This window comes from Melanotaenia boesemani, chromosome 1 (assembly GCF_017639745.1).
Source record: "Melanotaenia boesemani isolate fMelBoe1 chromosome 1, fMelBoe1.pri, whole genome shotgun sequence".
NCBI classification, from domain to species: Eukaryota; Metazoa; Chordata; class Actinopteri; order Atheriniformes; family Melanotaeniidae; genus Melanotaenia; species Melanotaenia boesemani.
In genome coordinates this window covers 446,035-463,573 of record NC_055682.1, presented here as the reverse complement: position 1 = coordinate 463,573, position 17,539 = coordinate 446,035, and the positions used below count along the sequence as shown (strand labels likewise).

General features: G+C 45.5%; 1 protein-coding gene and 1 long non-coding RNA gene across 3 annotated transcripts in view; both read right to left on the bottom strand.

Moving 5' to 3' along the window:
* The window catches only part of galr1b (galanin receptor 1b), a 132,934-nt gene extending 126,244 nt beyond the window's left edge, over positions 1 to 6,690 (bottom strand). For both annotated transcript variants that reach the window (XM_041991763.1, XM_041991755.1), the window contains exon 1: positions 5,935 to 6,690. In XM_041991763.1, the coding sequence (XP_041847697.1) occupies positions 5,935 to 6,621 (687 nt within the window). In that variant the 5' untranslated portion in view covers positions 6,622 to 6,690. The remainder of the gene's footprint in view (positions 1 to 5,934) is intronic.
* A 1,014-nt stretch (positions 6,691 to 7,704) lies between these two features.
* Positions 7,705 to 10,591, bottom strand: LOC121644817. The gene is made up of 4 exons (XR_006011318.1): positions 10,569 to 10,591; positions 10,020 to 10,141; positions 8,015 to 8,247; positions 7,705 to 7,932 (listed from the first exon to the last, which is right to left on the bottom strand). It is a non-coding gene; the product is annotated as an uncharacterized LOC121644817 (long non-coding RNA).
* Between the last annotated feature and the right edge of the window lie 6,948 nt (positions 10,592 to 17,539).

The window sequence follows — 17,539 nt, the reverse complement described above, 5'->3', positions numbered from 1 at the left end:
CGGCTCGTGCTGCAACATGCTGCTGTCAAGTATGACACCAGAGAGATCACTCCGCAAGAAACCAGAGCGTTTAGTCGAAATACTCCATAGTGAAACCTATTGTCATACACAGTCTATGGTAAAGGGGGGACTAATGAAAATTATCGCGGCCGGCAAACTTATCGTGCTCTTATTTTCTTATCGTTCAATTAATTGACTTATTGCTTATCGCGACAGGCCTAATCACACCATCATCACACCTGTCTTACACCTGCATTACACCTGCATTACACCTGCAAAACAACTGCATCACAACTGCATCACAACTGCATTACACCTGCATTACACCTGCATCACAACTGCATCACTACTGCATCACACCTGCATTAAACCTGCATCACAACTGCATTACACCTGTCTTACACCTGCATCACAACTGCATCACAACTGCATCACAACTGCATTACACCTGCATCACAACTGCATCACACCGGCATCACAACTGCATTACACCTGCATCACAACTGCATCACACATGCATCACACATACATTACACCTGCATCACAACTGCATCACAACTGCATTACACCTGCATCACAACTGCATTACACCTGCATCACAACTGCATCACACCTGCATCACAACTGCATCACACATGCATCACACATACATTACACCTGCATCACAACTGCATCACACCTGCATTACACCTGCATCACAACTGCATTACACCTGCATCACAACTGCATCACACCTGCATCACAACTGCATTACACCTGCATTACACCTGCATCACACCTGCATCACACCTGCATAACAACTGCATCACACCTAGGCCTGTCACGATAACAAATTTAGCTGTACGATAAATTTTCTCAGAAATTATCGGGATAAACGATAATATTGCGCAAAGCGCTAATGTGTCATTTTGAGACCATTCTCAACTAATATAATGACATATGCCATAATAATGCAAGTACACATTTTCAAAGATCAATAAACTAAATAAATAAAAGCGCCTTTTCACATACGCCGGGACGCCGGCCCAAAAGTAATGCGGCCCACTGGGAATCCTCCCAAACCTCTCGATTAGCCGGCATTGCTCTTAATGTGTATTTTGTCAAATACGCTAGTATATAGGCTGACTCTATTTGCGTAATGTGCCTGCGGATTACAGGGGTTATTACGGTAGACCAGGAAGTGGGGGCTTTGTACTGACGTCGTAAGCTAGAATGTGTGTGTTCTGCTTACATGTGGGGAGCAGCGAAATGATAAAAGAGGAGGTGCTTGCATCTATTATTTCTCCATTCGACTTATTTACATATTTCAGCATGAGAATCGGAGGTTTAGCGCAAGAGCTAGGGGCGGCAGTGGCTCAGGCGGTAGAGCAGGTCGTCCAATGATCGGAAGGTCGGCGGTTCGATTCCCGCTCCCGCAGTCATCTGTCGTTGTGTCCTTGGGCAAGACACTTAACCCTCCTTGCCTCCAGTGTTGGCATCGCTGGTGTATGAATGTGTGGATGAATGTTCGGTGATGGTCGGAGAGGCCGTAGGCGCAGACTGGCAGCCACGTTTCCGTCAGCTTGCCCCAGGGCAGCTGTGGCTACACACGTAGCTTACCATCACCAGGTATGAGTGAGGAGTGGATGAATAATGGATTCACACAATGTAAAGCGCTTTGGGTGCCTTGAAAAGCGCTATATAAATCTAATCCATTATTATTATTATTATTATAAGAGCGTGAGAAGCCACTTAAATACGCAAGTCTCACGGCCATTGCGTGTTAGCAGCCCTGCAAAACAAATGCGGCTTACCGGCTCGTGCTGCAACATGCTGCTGTCAAGTATGACACCAGAGAGATCACTCCGCAAGAAACCAGAGCGTTTAGTCGAAATACTCCATAGTGAAACCTATTGTCATACACAGTCTATGGTAAAGGGGGGACTAATGAAAATTATCGCGGCCGGCAAACTTATCGTGCTCTTATTTTCTTATCGTTCAATTAATTGACTTATTGCTTATCGCGACAGGCCTAATCACACCATCATCACACCTGTCTTACACCTGCATTACACCTGCATTACACCTGCAAAACAACTGCATCACAACTGCATCACAACTGCATTACACCTGCATTACACCTGCATCACAACTGCATCACTACTGCATCACACCTGCATTAAACCTGCATCACAACTGCATTACACCTGTCTTACACCTGCATCACAACTGCATCACAACTGCATCACAACTGCATTACACCTGCATCACAACTGCATCACACCGGCATCACAACTGCATTACACCTGCATCACAACTGCATCACACATGCATCACACATACATTACACCTGCATCACACCTGCATCACACATGCATCACACATGCATTACACCTGCATTACACCTGCATCACACCTTCATCACACCTGCATCACACCTGCATCACAACTGCATTACACCTGCATCACAACTGCATCACAACTGCATCACACCTGCATTACACCTGCATCACAACTGCATCACATCTGCATTACACCTGCATAACAACTGCATCACAACTGCATTACACCTGCATTACACCTGCATCACAACTGCATCACAACTGCATCACACCTTCATCACACCTGCATCACACCTGCATCACAACTGCATTACACCTGCATTACACCTGCATCACAACTGCATCACAACTGCATTACACCTGCATTACACCTGCATCACAACTGCATCACACCTGCATTACACCTGCATAACAACTGCATCACAACTGCATTACACCTGCATTACACCTGCATCACAACTGCATTACACCTGCATTACACCTGCATCACAACTGCATCACAACGGCATCACACCTGCATTACACCTGCATCACAACTGCATTACACCTGTCGTACACCTGCATTACACCTGCATAACAACTGCATGACAACTGCATTACACCTGCATTACACCTGCATCACAACTGCATCACACTTGCATCACACCTGCATAACAACTGCATCACACCATCATCACACCTGTCTTACACCTGCATTACACCTGCATTACACCTGCATCACAACTGCATTACACCTGAATTACACCTGCATAACAACTGCATCACAACTGCATCACACCAGCATTACACCTGCATCACAACTGCATCACACCTGCATCACACCTGCATAACAACTGCATCACACCATCATCACACCTCTCTTATACCTGCATTACACCTGCATTACACCTACATCAGAACTGCATTACACCAGCATTACACCTGCATCACAACTGCATCACAACTGCATCACACCAGCATTACACCTGCATCACAACTGCATCACACCTGCATAACAACTGCATCACACCATCATCACACCTGTCTTACACCTGCATCACACCTGCATAACAACTGCATCACACCTGCATAACAACTGCATCACACCATCATCACACCTGTCTTACACCTGCATTACACCTGCATTACACCTGCATCACAACTGCATTACACCTGCATAACAACTGCATCACAACTGCATCACACCAGCATTACACCTGCATCACAACTGCATCACACCTGCATCACACCTGCATAACAACTGCATCACACCATCATCACACCTGTCTTACACCTGCATTACACCTGCATTACACCTACATCAGAACTGCATTACACCTGCATTACACCTGCATAACAACTGCATCACACCATCATCACACCTGTCTTACACCCGCATTACACCTGCATCACAACTGCATTACACCTGCATTACACCTGCATCACAACTGCATTACACCTGCATTACACCTGCATAACAACTGCATCACACCATCATCACACCTGTCTTACACCTGCATTACACCTGCATAACAACTGCATCACAACTGCATTACACCTGCATCACACCTGCATAACAACTGCATTACACCTGCATCACACCTGCATAACAACTGCATCACAACTGCATTACACCTGCATTACACCAGCATAACAACTGCATCACGCCATCATCACACCTGTCTTACACCTGCATTACACCTGCATCACAACTGCATTACACCTGCATCACACCTGCATTACACCTGCATCACAACTGCATCACAACTGCCTTACACCTGCATCACACCTGCATAACAACTGCATTACACCTGCATTACACCTGCATAACAACTGCATCACGCCATCATCACACCTGTCTTACACCTGCATTACACCTGCATCACACCTGCATCACAACTGCATCACAACTGCATTATACCTGCATCACACCTGCATTACACCTGCATCAATGTCTGCATCACAACTGCATTACACCTGCATGACAACTGCATCACACATGCATCACACATGCATTACACCTGCATCACACCTGCATCACACATGCGTCACACATGAGTCACACCTGCATCACAACTGCATCACAACTGCATTACACCTGCATCACACCTGCATCACACCTGCATTACACCTGCATCACAACTGCATCACACCTGCATTACACCTGCATCACAACTGCATCACAACTGCATTACACCTGCATTACACCTGCATAACAACTGCATTACACCATCATCACACCTGTCTTACACCTGCATTACACCTGCATAACAACTGCATCACAACTGCATTACACCTGCATCACACCTGCATAACAACTGCATTACACCTGCATCACACCTGCATAACAACTGCATCACAACTGCATTACACCTGCATTACACCAGCATAACAACTGCATCACGCCATCATCACACCTGTCTTACACCTGCATTACACCTGCATCACAACTGCATTACACCTGCATCACACCTGCATTACACCTGCATCACAACTGCATCACAACTGCCTTACACCTGCATCACACCTGCATAACAACTGCATTACACCTGCATTACACCTGCATAACAACTGCATCACGCCATCATCACACCTGTCTTACACCTGCATTACACCTGCATCACACCTGCATCACAACTGCATCACAACTGCATTATACCTGCATCACACCTGCATCACACATGCATCACACATGCATTACACCTGCATCACACCTGCATCACACATGCGTCACACATGCGTCACACCTGCATCACAACTGCATCACAACTGCATTACACCTGCATCACACCTGCATCACACCTGCATTACACCTGCATCACAACTGCATCACACCTGCATTACACTTGCATCACACCTGCATTACACCTGCATTACAACTGCATTACTCCTGCAACTGCATTACTCAACTTGGCAACCCTCGGGTTAAAAGACGACCGCTCTACCTTACTGAGTCATGCCGCCCCCCACATGCATCAACACCTGCATTACACCTGGATCACACCTCCATCAGTACTTGAGTCTGACCAGGGTCACACTTGGATCAGATTAAATGCTAAAAAAACATGAAAACATAATCAAATAAACACTGGGTAAAATCCATTTTTAAAGTTCACACTAAACAAAATTTAAATACAAGTAATGAATTAGTTTATTGATGAGCAGATAAATTGTTTTTGTTATTGATCAGTGATTTATCAGCTGAAGTTTGATCTCTGAATCACTGAAACAATGAAGGTAGTTACTGTCTGTCTACATATTCATTATCATATTCTTTGTGACTCTAATCTGTTGCCATGGAGACCAAACTGAGCATCAGGTCTTTACATTCAGACTTGGTCTGCTGACAAACTGAACCAAAGGTCCAGCTGGTTCATAAAATAGATAAAAGAGTTCCTCAAAAGGCAAGTGATTATTATCTATCAGCTGACTGTGGTGCCCCCAAACCACGTCACACACCCTCATCAACATCACCTGTTGTTTTGAAACTTCACACCAACACGCGGCCCCAGGTTTTTACGCACAGTGTTTACGAGCATCAGGACTTTGCGCGTGCCCTTTGGCCCCGTTTGTGTGTTATTAATATGGTTTTACAGCAGCTACAGTCAAACATTAGCCCGTTTGGTGACCTCACCCTTGTGTAGCAGCAGCAGATGAGAAGCAGCGGCAGCAGGTACCCCAGGACAAGGACGGACACCCTGTAGGCGGCTCTGGACGCTCCGGTCCGGTTGTCCCAACAGAACGAGCTGTTTGGGGCACTGGGGTGGTTTGTGATAACCTGGTGCTGCGCCACCGGAACCGAACACACCAGCGACAAGGTCCAGATGACACCTAGCCCAACCAGCGCGTTCCTGCGGCTCCGGACGCACGCGGACTTCTTGGAGCGCACCACGGCGATGTAACGGTCCACAGACATGGCCACGAGCGTGAAGATGCTGACCAGCATGCTGACGGTGAAAAGGAAGTGTCCGAACTTACACGCGAATGCCCCGAACACCCACTCGGGCAGAGAGTAGATGGTGGCGTGGAGGGGCACGCAGAAGAGAAGGAAGAGGAGGTCCGCTACGCTCAGGTTCACGATGAAGATGTTGGTGGGGCTGAGAGCGCGCGCCCCGCCGCTACACTTTACCCTCCCGATAACGACCATCACAAGAGAGTTTCCCACCAGTCCCACCACGAAGATCAGCCCGAACACCACGGGCACGATCACTGCCTCCGGTCCGGGAGCACCGTCTGCTTCCGCGCCGACGCTCGCGTCCGCTGACCGGTTGGTCACCGACATGTCGGCCCCGCAGGAGGAGCCGTTCACCGGCAGCAGCATCTTGGATCTCCGCGGGTGATCAGAGCAGCTCCATGGTCCCGTCTGACAGCCAGTCCCGAATCTGGAGAACCCTGGAAAACCGTAAAGTTATCGGGATTCACAGAGGCTCGGACTTCCTGTACTGACTTTTCAATGTAAAAGCACAGAAAGTTCAACAGGAAGTTAATCAGCTGCACTTAAAAAAAAAAAAAAAACAAATCATGGCAAAAATGTTGACTTCATGTATTTTAATTACTTGTACATTTTGAAAATATTCATCTTCATCGCAATGTTTTTAATTGCATTCAGTTTAAATTCCATAAAGGCAAATTTAATTAAATTAAGGTCAATGCAAACCTGCAAATAAACTTTATGTTTACATTTTATTAATGGTTATACATTTTTGGGAAAGCGTTTACATAAACCTCATGCTTTCATTCCAATGTTTTATTTAAAGGTAAAGGTGTCTTTTATGTAACCTTTATTTAAATTATTGAATAAAAAGAGTGTATTTCAACATTTTCTTTTATCTTGTAATAAATCACAAACCAAACGGCAGAAAGAGACTTTTCAGAGCTTTATTACCACATCCACTCCAATCACAATCGTGGAAAGGTCAATAATAAAACACATTGCAAAATCCTTCCTAGTAAATTCAAAAGACTCAGCAAATTAGTGAGAAACACAAAAGGCACAAGAACATATCCACTGAAACTTCACTAGTAGTCATTTTGTTCTGTCAGTGTCGCCAAGCTCCGAGATCAACAGGCAGCAGACCATGAACGTTCACTCTGCAGCATGTTGATGTCGTGGAAACACAACAGTTTACTTCTACAATGCAGCCTCACTGGTTGAGCTGTGACAGTTTGTAAAAGCTGCAACATGAATTGTATTCAGTCCCCCAAAAAACAAGCAAACCAAAACTCTACAATCTCGATACAACAGCAGAAAACTAGGCTGTACTCCTCAGGAAACCAGGATGGCTACCAGAACGTTTAGCCCTTTAGTCCAGGCTACTTCGCATGAGCTCACTGAAGCATCTTGATTTTCAATGCTTGGACCTTTGGTGACAGCTTGTTGCCACCTTAAGTTCATCAAAACCTTCTGGAAAAACTCAGATGTGATCCTGTGCATAACTCAAGCTGAGTGTGTAAATGAGGCCAAACAGCATGGTTCCTCCAGCTGAAATAGTTTGCAGATCCTGTAGCAGCTTCACACCTTCTATGACCACTCCAGCACTCTGGCTACTCGTCTTCATCAGCACCTTCTTTTTTACATAAAGCCCCATTTTGTCTGTCCAATCTGTCTCGCAGCATCCTCGAAATCTGCATTCTGCAGGTAAACAAATTTACTTCAAACAAAATAAGTCACAAGTTTAATACTGAAAAAGCTGTAAAATACCACAAATACCAACCAAGTCCTCCTTAATGAGAGTGGTACTGTCCTTCTGAGAACGCAGTCCCTCTTGACTTCGATGTCATCTGTCTGCAAATGAGAGCACATCAAACAAGCAGTTGCTTATAAAACATGTAACTTCATCCCAGTGGTTGACAGATGTTTGCAGCAGCATTCTGGTTCACAACGTATCTTTTAGTTTGAGCCATCAGGTCATCAGAAACGACCATCATCCGTTTGTAGGATCTCAAACTGTAATGTAAAAAATAAAAGTGTAAAAATGACATCAGTTACATTTTTAATGGGAAAACAGTAAAAGTTTCCATCGCTGGTGAAGCTGTGAGGAGTCTGATCTTCTTTCCTCCTTTATTCCTGAAGACCTCCGTTAGGTTTGGTGTCTATTTGTCGATGAACTTAGTGTGAAGCAGTTTTAATACGCATGAAATCCGCATTTATCTGAAAGGAAATTAAATACAAATTAGATTAGTAAATACTTTTATGCTTTGAGGGCATCTGAGCTCTTTTTTACATGAATTATCGCCTGAACAAACGGCCGTTCTTAAAGAGCAGGAACGTGGGAAAATCAATATTCTAAACAGTACAGAATATAACTGTGGGTCATTTCTTTAAACTGCTTGTCCATTTTTCTCCACTGAAGAACTCTTAGTCTCCTTTTATACCCGCTTGCTAAGACAACGGTGATTGGACAACCATTGGTACTAAATGCAAAAAGGCATTTTAACAGAACATGACATCCTTGTAGAAAAATTTAATGAAACAAACATTCCCATCAGCAGAGCAAAGTACATACGTCAGTACTCACGTCCTTCACTGTGAACAGAGCTGACCATCAGGAGCATCCTGGACAATCTCTTGACGTCTGTATGAAAACGGTCTTCTGCATTTTCTCCTTCACAGCCTCATTATTCTTCTGTTTAACCTCTGACAAGAGTGCGACCTTTCTTTCTGAAGGCTCTCTTGTTTCACCCCGAGGACGGGAGGAATTTGACTTTGGCTCTTTGTGTTTTTACATTTGCTGCGGATTTTTCTTGCCCTTCGCGCTTGTTCTCGAGAGAGTTTACACGGCGGACAGGAGGAGACAGGCTTGACCCGAGACGCAGGGATCCAGGGAGACGAAGACGACAGCCGCCGGGTTGACCACTTTGGTTATGGGAAAGGGCCCCACAAACTGTGGAGCCAACTTCCGACACCCAAACGCAGTGGCAGGTCCCTGGTGGCCAACCTGACACGGACAGCAGAGGATCGCCGCGTGCTCAGATGGAACCCGGACCTCTTCCTCATGTAGAGCGAACAATGGAGGTTGGAACCCATTAACCATCTGGAATTGGGAGAGCTCCGTGGCCAAGGAAGGTAAGGAATTGTGGGCATAGTCCACCCAGGGCAGATTCCTGGCCCAAGCCAAGGGGTTGGCAGTTCTTTCTCTGGTATCAAACCTCCAATAATAAATGGGAGCAACTTCAATAAATTCCAGTTTTTGTGGGCGTCCCCCCCGTCCCCGCCCCCCAGTAGTACTGGCAGAGATGTACATGCTGGTATTATGTGTGGTTTGTTGGTTATATTCCCCCACTTATATGGAAAACTCTGGATCAAATTGTTTAGGGAATTAAGATTTTTCAGAAATCAAGACACCAATGCAATCTCAGTTTACACAATACCCTCAAATCATGGACAAAGTCAGAAGGGTATCACAGAGTAATGTGAAAATAAGACTCTTCCTTTACTAGAGAGCTCCTAAATGTGTTTCATATATGCTTTTGGTTCAAAGACTGAAATGGCCTGACTGAACAGCATATGTCTGAATTTCTGGTCTGTACAAAACCTGCAGAAGTAGATGCCAGAAAAGCTTTCAGTGAAGCCTGCTATCCCACAGGCTCCTAAGTTATGACAGACTGGACTGTTCCCTTCACATATTCTCCAAGACCTGAAATAAAAACACCATGTGTCTCTAAAATAATCAAATCCTGTAAACGGGGCTCAGGACTTTCAGCTGTTTCTGTACATACCTTTCATAAAACCCTTTCACACGTTGCACCTGGAGAGGAATAGGAGATCCTCTTTCTACAGCACTAATTCATCACCGTTACGTCGCTGTTGCCCTGCTGGATGATTTGATTTAGTTTTTAACCTGTAGAAAAAAGGAAAAGAAGAAAACTCAGAGAAACAAATAAGAAGCAGGTTGTACATTTAGACTTAGTTTTCTGCATTTACAGAGGAACAGAAATGCTACAGGCTGAAGTCATATTTACACTGATCAAAACTCCATTAAATCCTGCCTAAAATGACGACTTCAGTTGGGACTGAAAGGCTGTAACACCATGTGCTTTGCATTAAAATATTAAGTGTAAAAAACGTAAGCATATTAAAATTAAACAAGCCTTTCAAATACACCAACTTAGATATTTAAAAAGTCATTTTAGCCTTTAACATGGTCACACACACGTAAGACCAGAGTCCACATTTTTTTCTTAGCAAGAATGAAGCCGAGAGCAAATACAAACTTCATCGATATATCTGACTGTCGTTTTCCTTTGGATTTATCCGCTACCACCTACCGATGTGGACAGCACCACGTCAGTTTGCACAGGTGTGCTGTTACACTGGAACTTCAGGAGACAGGATGACGTTACCGACACTTTATTACTGAACAGAACTCAGAACAAGAATCATACTGATACTGATCAGAGAAGAGATAACAGGGTTGAAGAGGCCAGGAACGGAGAGGGAGTGAGTCCAATAGGAGTGTAAATCATCATTATCATTATCATCATCATCATCATCATCATCATCATCATCATCAACATCAAGGTCCGACAGGGAGTGAGTGTGGTGCTGGGAAATATAAGGACTGGGGAACAAAGGAAGACAGGTGTGGCAGGTTGACCTGATTGGAGTGTGAGGATCTGGGACAGGTGTGGAGAATCAGGGGAGTGCTGGAGGAGCGGCAAGACAGACTGTAACATATGCTCGTGGCACCAGACCAGAGCTCAGAGCATCTTCAGGGACCCAACACACACCTGCTTCCCTCAGGGAAATGCGTCCTCTTCCTCCAAGCCATCAGGCTGCTGGACTGGATGATGGATGGATCAGACCTGGACGGACAACACTAACACACGGACAAGAAAGGACAGAGTAGGCTGGATCTGCTAAGGAGACTCAGGTCTTTTGGAGTGCATGGGCTCACTGCTCAGATCCTTCTTTGACTCTGTCGTGGCATCAGCCATGTATGACGGTGTGGCCGTCTGGGGCAGCAGCATGTCGACTGCTGACAGGAAGAGACTGAACAAGCTGGTTAAGAAGGCCAGCGAGCTGGCTGGAGGTGGTGGCGGAGAGGAGAATGATGGCTAAGCTTTCATCTCTGATGGAGGAAACGTCCCACCCCAAGCAGGACTGTTTAACAACACTGAGCAGCTCCTTCAGGGACAGGCTGCTTCACCGCGGTGTGAAGGAGAGAAACCCGCCACACAGCCACACCGGGAACTAATAACACACACAGACGTGTGATATCATTACTGTAAACTCATTCTGTATATATGCTTTTATTATAGTTTTTGTTCTGTACAGTTTTTCTGTTCTTATCTCTGTAATGCTGTTTTTTACATTGGATTTACACCATCACCTTTGCTGCTGTAGCACTGAAATTTACCCAACAAGGGACAAATAAAAGATTATCTTATCTTTTCCTGAGTCCTGGGGTCTGACGGGGTCATGAAGAGCCTGGGACTGAATGTAAAGTTCTGGTTTTCTCCAGAGTGCAGGGAGCCGCCTTTCCTCCTGAAGTGGAGGAAACTGGAGGGAAGGAATGAGATTACTGAAAGATAAATGACTCACTAATGAGGACGTTAATGAGCAGCTGGAAACAAGCTGACTGATGAGGATTCACTTTTCTGATGAACACAAATGACACAGAAACTAAGTGATTGATTGATGTGATGGATAAAATCTCTGGTTGATAGTCTGACTGATGGTTAAAGACTTTCACATCTCTCTGGATATTCCTGAGAATCCTGCATATGGACTGAAATTCAGTGTCAGGACATCAAACTCTTCACGTCTGCTTTTTTTTTCTTTTGATCACAGTCTTTTTATTGGAAAACTACTATATATACCAACAGTTATTAGTAAACATTTTTTACTTTTTTTTCTCCCCAAACCCCACCCTTCCATAATAATATAACCATGACCCAGCTAGATAAAATAATAACAATAATAATAATAATAATAATAGTAATAGTAATAATAATTACGAATGTTCACTCCAAAAATAGCCATAAAGGGGCAAGGTGCAATTGAAATACCACATATTTTTCAAACATGGTTTCTAATATACATTTCCAAAAGCCACCCAATTTTGGACAAACCCAAAACATGTGTGGTAAAGAGGCAGGTTCTTGTCTACACCGGTCGCACATGGGATCAAATCCATCCCTAATTTTACTCTCTCGATTTAGACCAGTGGAGTCGATAAACCACCTTAAACTGAATCCCCACATGCTTAAGACAAATAGATGATGAAAATATTCTGTCACTATGCCAATTTCCATCTGCAATCTGTTTGCCCAGATCTCTCTCCCATTTTTCCCTGAGCAACTGCAATGTGGCCACCTTATAGCTGCTCAGCAATTCATAAACAACACTCATAACATGTTTGGCATCAGGCTTGAGAGCAAATATATCCTCCAGAAGAGATGGGGGTGCACAGGATGGGAAACAGTTAGTATTTGAGGCGATAAAGTTTCTGAGTAGATACCTGAGGAAATGGGACTGAGGAATCTTGAACTTAGTCACCAACTGTTCAAACGACATTGAGGTTATTCCAAGCTTTGCCCACATGCTGAAAGCCTCATCTGTTAGGGAGAAAACACATGATGCCTATGAGGAGGTGCGTCAAGCGACAGTTCAGTCAGTTCAGTGTCTTTGAGCTGATACCATCATTTGAGAGAGTGAATAACAAGAGGGTTTGCAGTGAAGCTGGAGGCTCTGCCAGTGACAATCTGGCACATAACAGAGACAACCTTTCCAGTGTTACCCATGACATTATCATGATCTTTCATCAGTATAACATTGCTCTCAGATTAGCTGCCAAATAATAAAATAAAACATTTGGAAGTGCAAAGCCTCCTGCCCTCCGTGGTCTCTGTCTTAGTCTAGGCAATTTTTTGTTCCAAATGAAGGAAGAGATTTGACTTCTTAGATTATAGAAAAAAGACTTGGTCAAAAACATTGGAAGGCACTGAAAAAGATATAGGAATTTAGGAACTACATCGCTTTTAATAATATTAACTCCCAGAGGCAACAGTTCCCACTTTTAAATATCGTGCTTTAACTTAGATAATAAAGGAAGATAATTTGTTTAATACAAGTCCTTGTGTTTCTGTGTAATCCGAATACCCAAGTATTTCAACTTATTAGAGCTAACTTTGAAGGGGCCAGAATTAGTGTACAGTCTCAGGGTGCTGGATTTGGGGTGGAACCCTCCATGCATGCTCAGGAGCTTTCATGTTTTCACATCTGTGGTCTGAATCTCTTCCTTTGGCCAGCTTATTATTCCCGCAGGGTATCTGATGACCGGCAGGACGTAGCTGTTAATTGCTCGGACCTTGTTCTCACCAGTGAGCTGACTCCTTAGTACTTGCCTTACTCGTTGGAGGTATTTGGCTGTGGCTGCTTTTCTTATGGCCGGTTCGAGGTTGCCATTTGCTTGTGGGATTCCAAGGTACTTGTAGCTGTCCTCAATGTCTGCTATTCTGCCGTCTGGGAGTGAGACCCCTTCTGTATGGACTACCTTCCCTCTCTTTGTCACCATCTGCCCACACTTCTCAAGTCCGAATGACATTCCGATGTCATTGCTGTAGATCCTGGTTGTGTGGATCAGTGAGTCAGTGTCTCGCTTACTCTTGGCGTACAGCTTGATGTCATCCATGTAGAGGAGCTGACTGATGGTGGACACATTCCTGAGTCAGTATCCATAGCCAGTCTTGGTGATTTTTTGGCTGAGGGGGTTCAGACCTATTCAGAACAGCACAGGGGACAGGGCATCTCCTTGGTATATGCCACATTTGATGGACACTTGTGCAGTCAGCTTGCAGTTGGCCTCAAGGGTGGTCTTCCACTGCTGCATTGAGTTTGCAATGAAGGCTTTTAGAGTCCTGTTGATGTTATACATCTCCAAGCATCCATGATCCATGTGTGTGGCATTGAGTCATAGGCTTTCTTGTAATCAATCCAGGCAGTGCACAGATTGGTATTCCTGGTCCTGCAGTCCCGAGCGACTGTTCTGTCTACCAGCAGCTGGTGTTTTGCTCCCCTGGGGTTTGATTGTGTTGGGGAAATTTCATATTATTCCCTTTATTATATTGTGTCTACTGATCACGCTCAGGGTAAACAGGTTGTTTAGGTTCTTGGTAATTAAGTTTAATACTGAGTAGCCTGTTGCTATTGTAAGTGGATGCATTCTTTAGAACAGTTCGCTCTGACCTGTGTGACTTATCTGATACCAGCCAGGCGCCTCAGGATGACCCAGCAGGGTATCCTGCCTTAATGTCACTGGGGTTGTTTACGTGCTCAATTAACTGAAAAACCTCATTAGGTTTGCTGAAGTGTCTAATCCTGTGTGAGGAACAGACAATCTCTTTGTTTGTATTTCATGATGTGTTGTGACTGATCATTCTGCTTAAAAGATGCTGCATGTATGTTTCTTATCAGATTCTCTTCAGATCTCTGTGCTGTCAGACCTCTGAACAGTGTCTCGAATTGCAATTCTATTCTTTATATTTTAATCCTGTGTTCAATAAACTTGTCATCATTTTTCACTTCAGAACAGACTCCTCATCCTTGACAGAGTAACTTTTTGCCTCAACAATTGACTGAAAGAAAACAAACAATTTGAGATTTTATATGAAAGAATTCCTATTCTACTAGCAATAATGGATTGAGTCTCCATGGCCGATAATTAGAGCATACGTTGGGAATACACAATGAAAGAACAACCGGGGAATACTCTGAGATCACCATGGCTTCATGATCACATGCTGTAACTAAAGAAAGGAGTTTTTTGTTAAAAAAGAAATAATCTATGTGAGTATTTGTTCTATGTACATTAGAAAAAAAAGAATACTGACATGAAGTTGGGTTACGGAACCTCCAAACATCAGCTAACCCATAAGTATTGAGAAAACATCAAATAATATGAGCTGATTTTGAAAGCAGAGCACCTTTTTGTGAGTTGTGATCTAAAGAAGATAGTGCACAATTTAGGTCCCCACCAAAAATTATATTATGTGATGCCATGTTGGGGAGTGTTCTTAAAATTGATTAGTTTCCATCAATCCAGGTGGGTACTCTGTTCCCACATGGCTAAAGTGTACTAAAATTTTATTTACCTTTTTTTAGGTCCTTCTCCTGCGTGTTCGTTGGAGTACAGATGACACTACTACTTCTCTCAGTTGGCATTTATTGATTACAGCTGATATGACGAATGTGTGATTACAGAGTTACCTGGCCCTAGTGAACAGAAGAGTGTCCAGCTGCCTGCTACAACAGAACACTACTACCTGGCTCTTGAACCCTTAAATATGATAGTTTCTGCTGACTAATGTGCAGTAAGCACAGCAGTAATCAATCTCACACATGTCCTTTATACTTAATAAGAGAATAAATTTATTAACAATAACAACATGGATGGATGGATGAACAAGGAGGTGAGGCTCCTGTAACACTGCATTCAGATCAGGTGATGCACAGGCCTACAGCACATCCAGGGCAAACCTGAGAAGGGGCATCAAAAAGGCCAAGTACTGCTACAAACTCAAGATAGAGGGTCACTTTTCCCTTTTCTTTAACAGAAAAAACAGGGCTGCCAGTCATTAAGAGTTTTTAAATAATAACCAAATCAAAAAGACATAACAGCGACCAGATACTAACTCACAGGAAAAATAAAAAGAAGAATTATCTCTTAGTATTAAAACCCACTGGACAACTCAGTGACTGTGTCAGCATGCAGAGGATGAGGAAGAGGAGTGATCAGTGATGAAGAGTGTTGAGTGAGATCATGCAAATGCGACCTCGCCTCCACGGAGGCCAGAGGCAGACCAGGGCCAGAGGCCCGGGCCCCCAGCAGCAGACCCGGAGCACCAACCCAAGCCACCCCACCACGAAGACGACTCCAGCCCCACCCGAAGGGCGGCAGAGGAGAGCCCCAGCAAGAGCCCCCCACAGTCCCAGGCACAGGTCCCAGTGGGCCAAGATCAGCAGCCGCCGGCCCCGCCAGGGACTGGCCACCCAGGGCAGCCCAAGCGAAGGGCCCAGGGCCCCAGGAGCCCAGAGGCGGCCACCCCACCCCCCAAAGGCAGAGGGCCCGCACCATGCCTAGGAGGACCAGGCCCCCCCAGACAGCCACCCGGCATAGGCCAGCACACGCCCCGATGTTTCAGCCGCACACCCTGGGAACCAGGGTGCCATCGACCCCCTCACCCCACCCCCCACCTACTCCAATCTGCACCCCATATAACCCCACACTCACACCCTCCTCTGTGCCGTAACCACAAGCACTCACCACCACACAGTCACACCACGCACAACCCACCCACCATGCCCCGTGGGGGACACCCCAGGAGGACCAGAGGACAGCGAGTCCCAAGCACCCCCCCCTTGACCCAACACCCACAGAGCTAGCAGCCCACCAGCGCAGCCACCCCGGAACCCGGTCCCGGGGCAACCACCTCCCCCTGCCTGCCCCCGGCCACACACAGGGGGAACAGGGGTGTGCGAGGTCCCCAATTACCTTCTCCCTCCCCGCTCCTGACTGTTTATGTAGTGTGTGTTGTGTGCAATTAAAATTGAGGGACAGTGACCGCAATGAGCCAGGAGCCGGGCCCGACATGCACCGCATGGCATGCCCCCCAGGTGATGTTTGTGTGTTGTGTTTCTTGTGTTTTGGTGTCTCGGTGCAATTAAAACTGAGAGGCGAGTCGCCACGGGGTGCATCCAAGGAGACCACTGAATGGTCTCCTCCGTTCCACCCCGCATGGCTCCACGCCTCCCAACTCCCTACGTGTGTGTGTGTGTGTGTGTGTGTGTGTGTGTGTGTGTGTGTGTGTGTGTGTGTGTGAGACAGAGAGAGCGGGAAATAAGAGGGGTCCGGGGATGTACGTCCAGAGGGAAGCAAACTTCCCTCTGGATGTTGAGCCTCTAGTGGCATTAGGCACCCCCGCTCCCCAGGAGGCCCCCAGGGCAAGACAGGCCAGGAGAGGCCGCCCCCCACGACTGTGCACTTAACCCCGCCCCAACCACACACATGCACACATGCACACACCTATTTCCTTTCACACTCCCGCTCATCCTAACACATACATGCCTCCTCAGCCCCACCCACACAATATAAACACTCACACAGAATACAACCCTCCCACTCTCACTCCCCAGACACACTCCCACTCATCCTAGCACATGCATACGCACGCACACAAACATACCCCCACATCCACACAAACATCATCCAAAGTACACACACACACAGCATACAAGC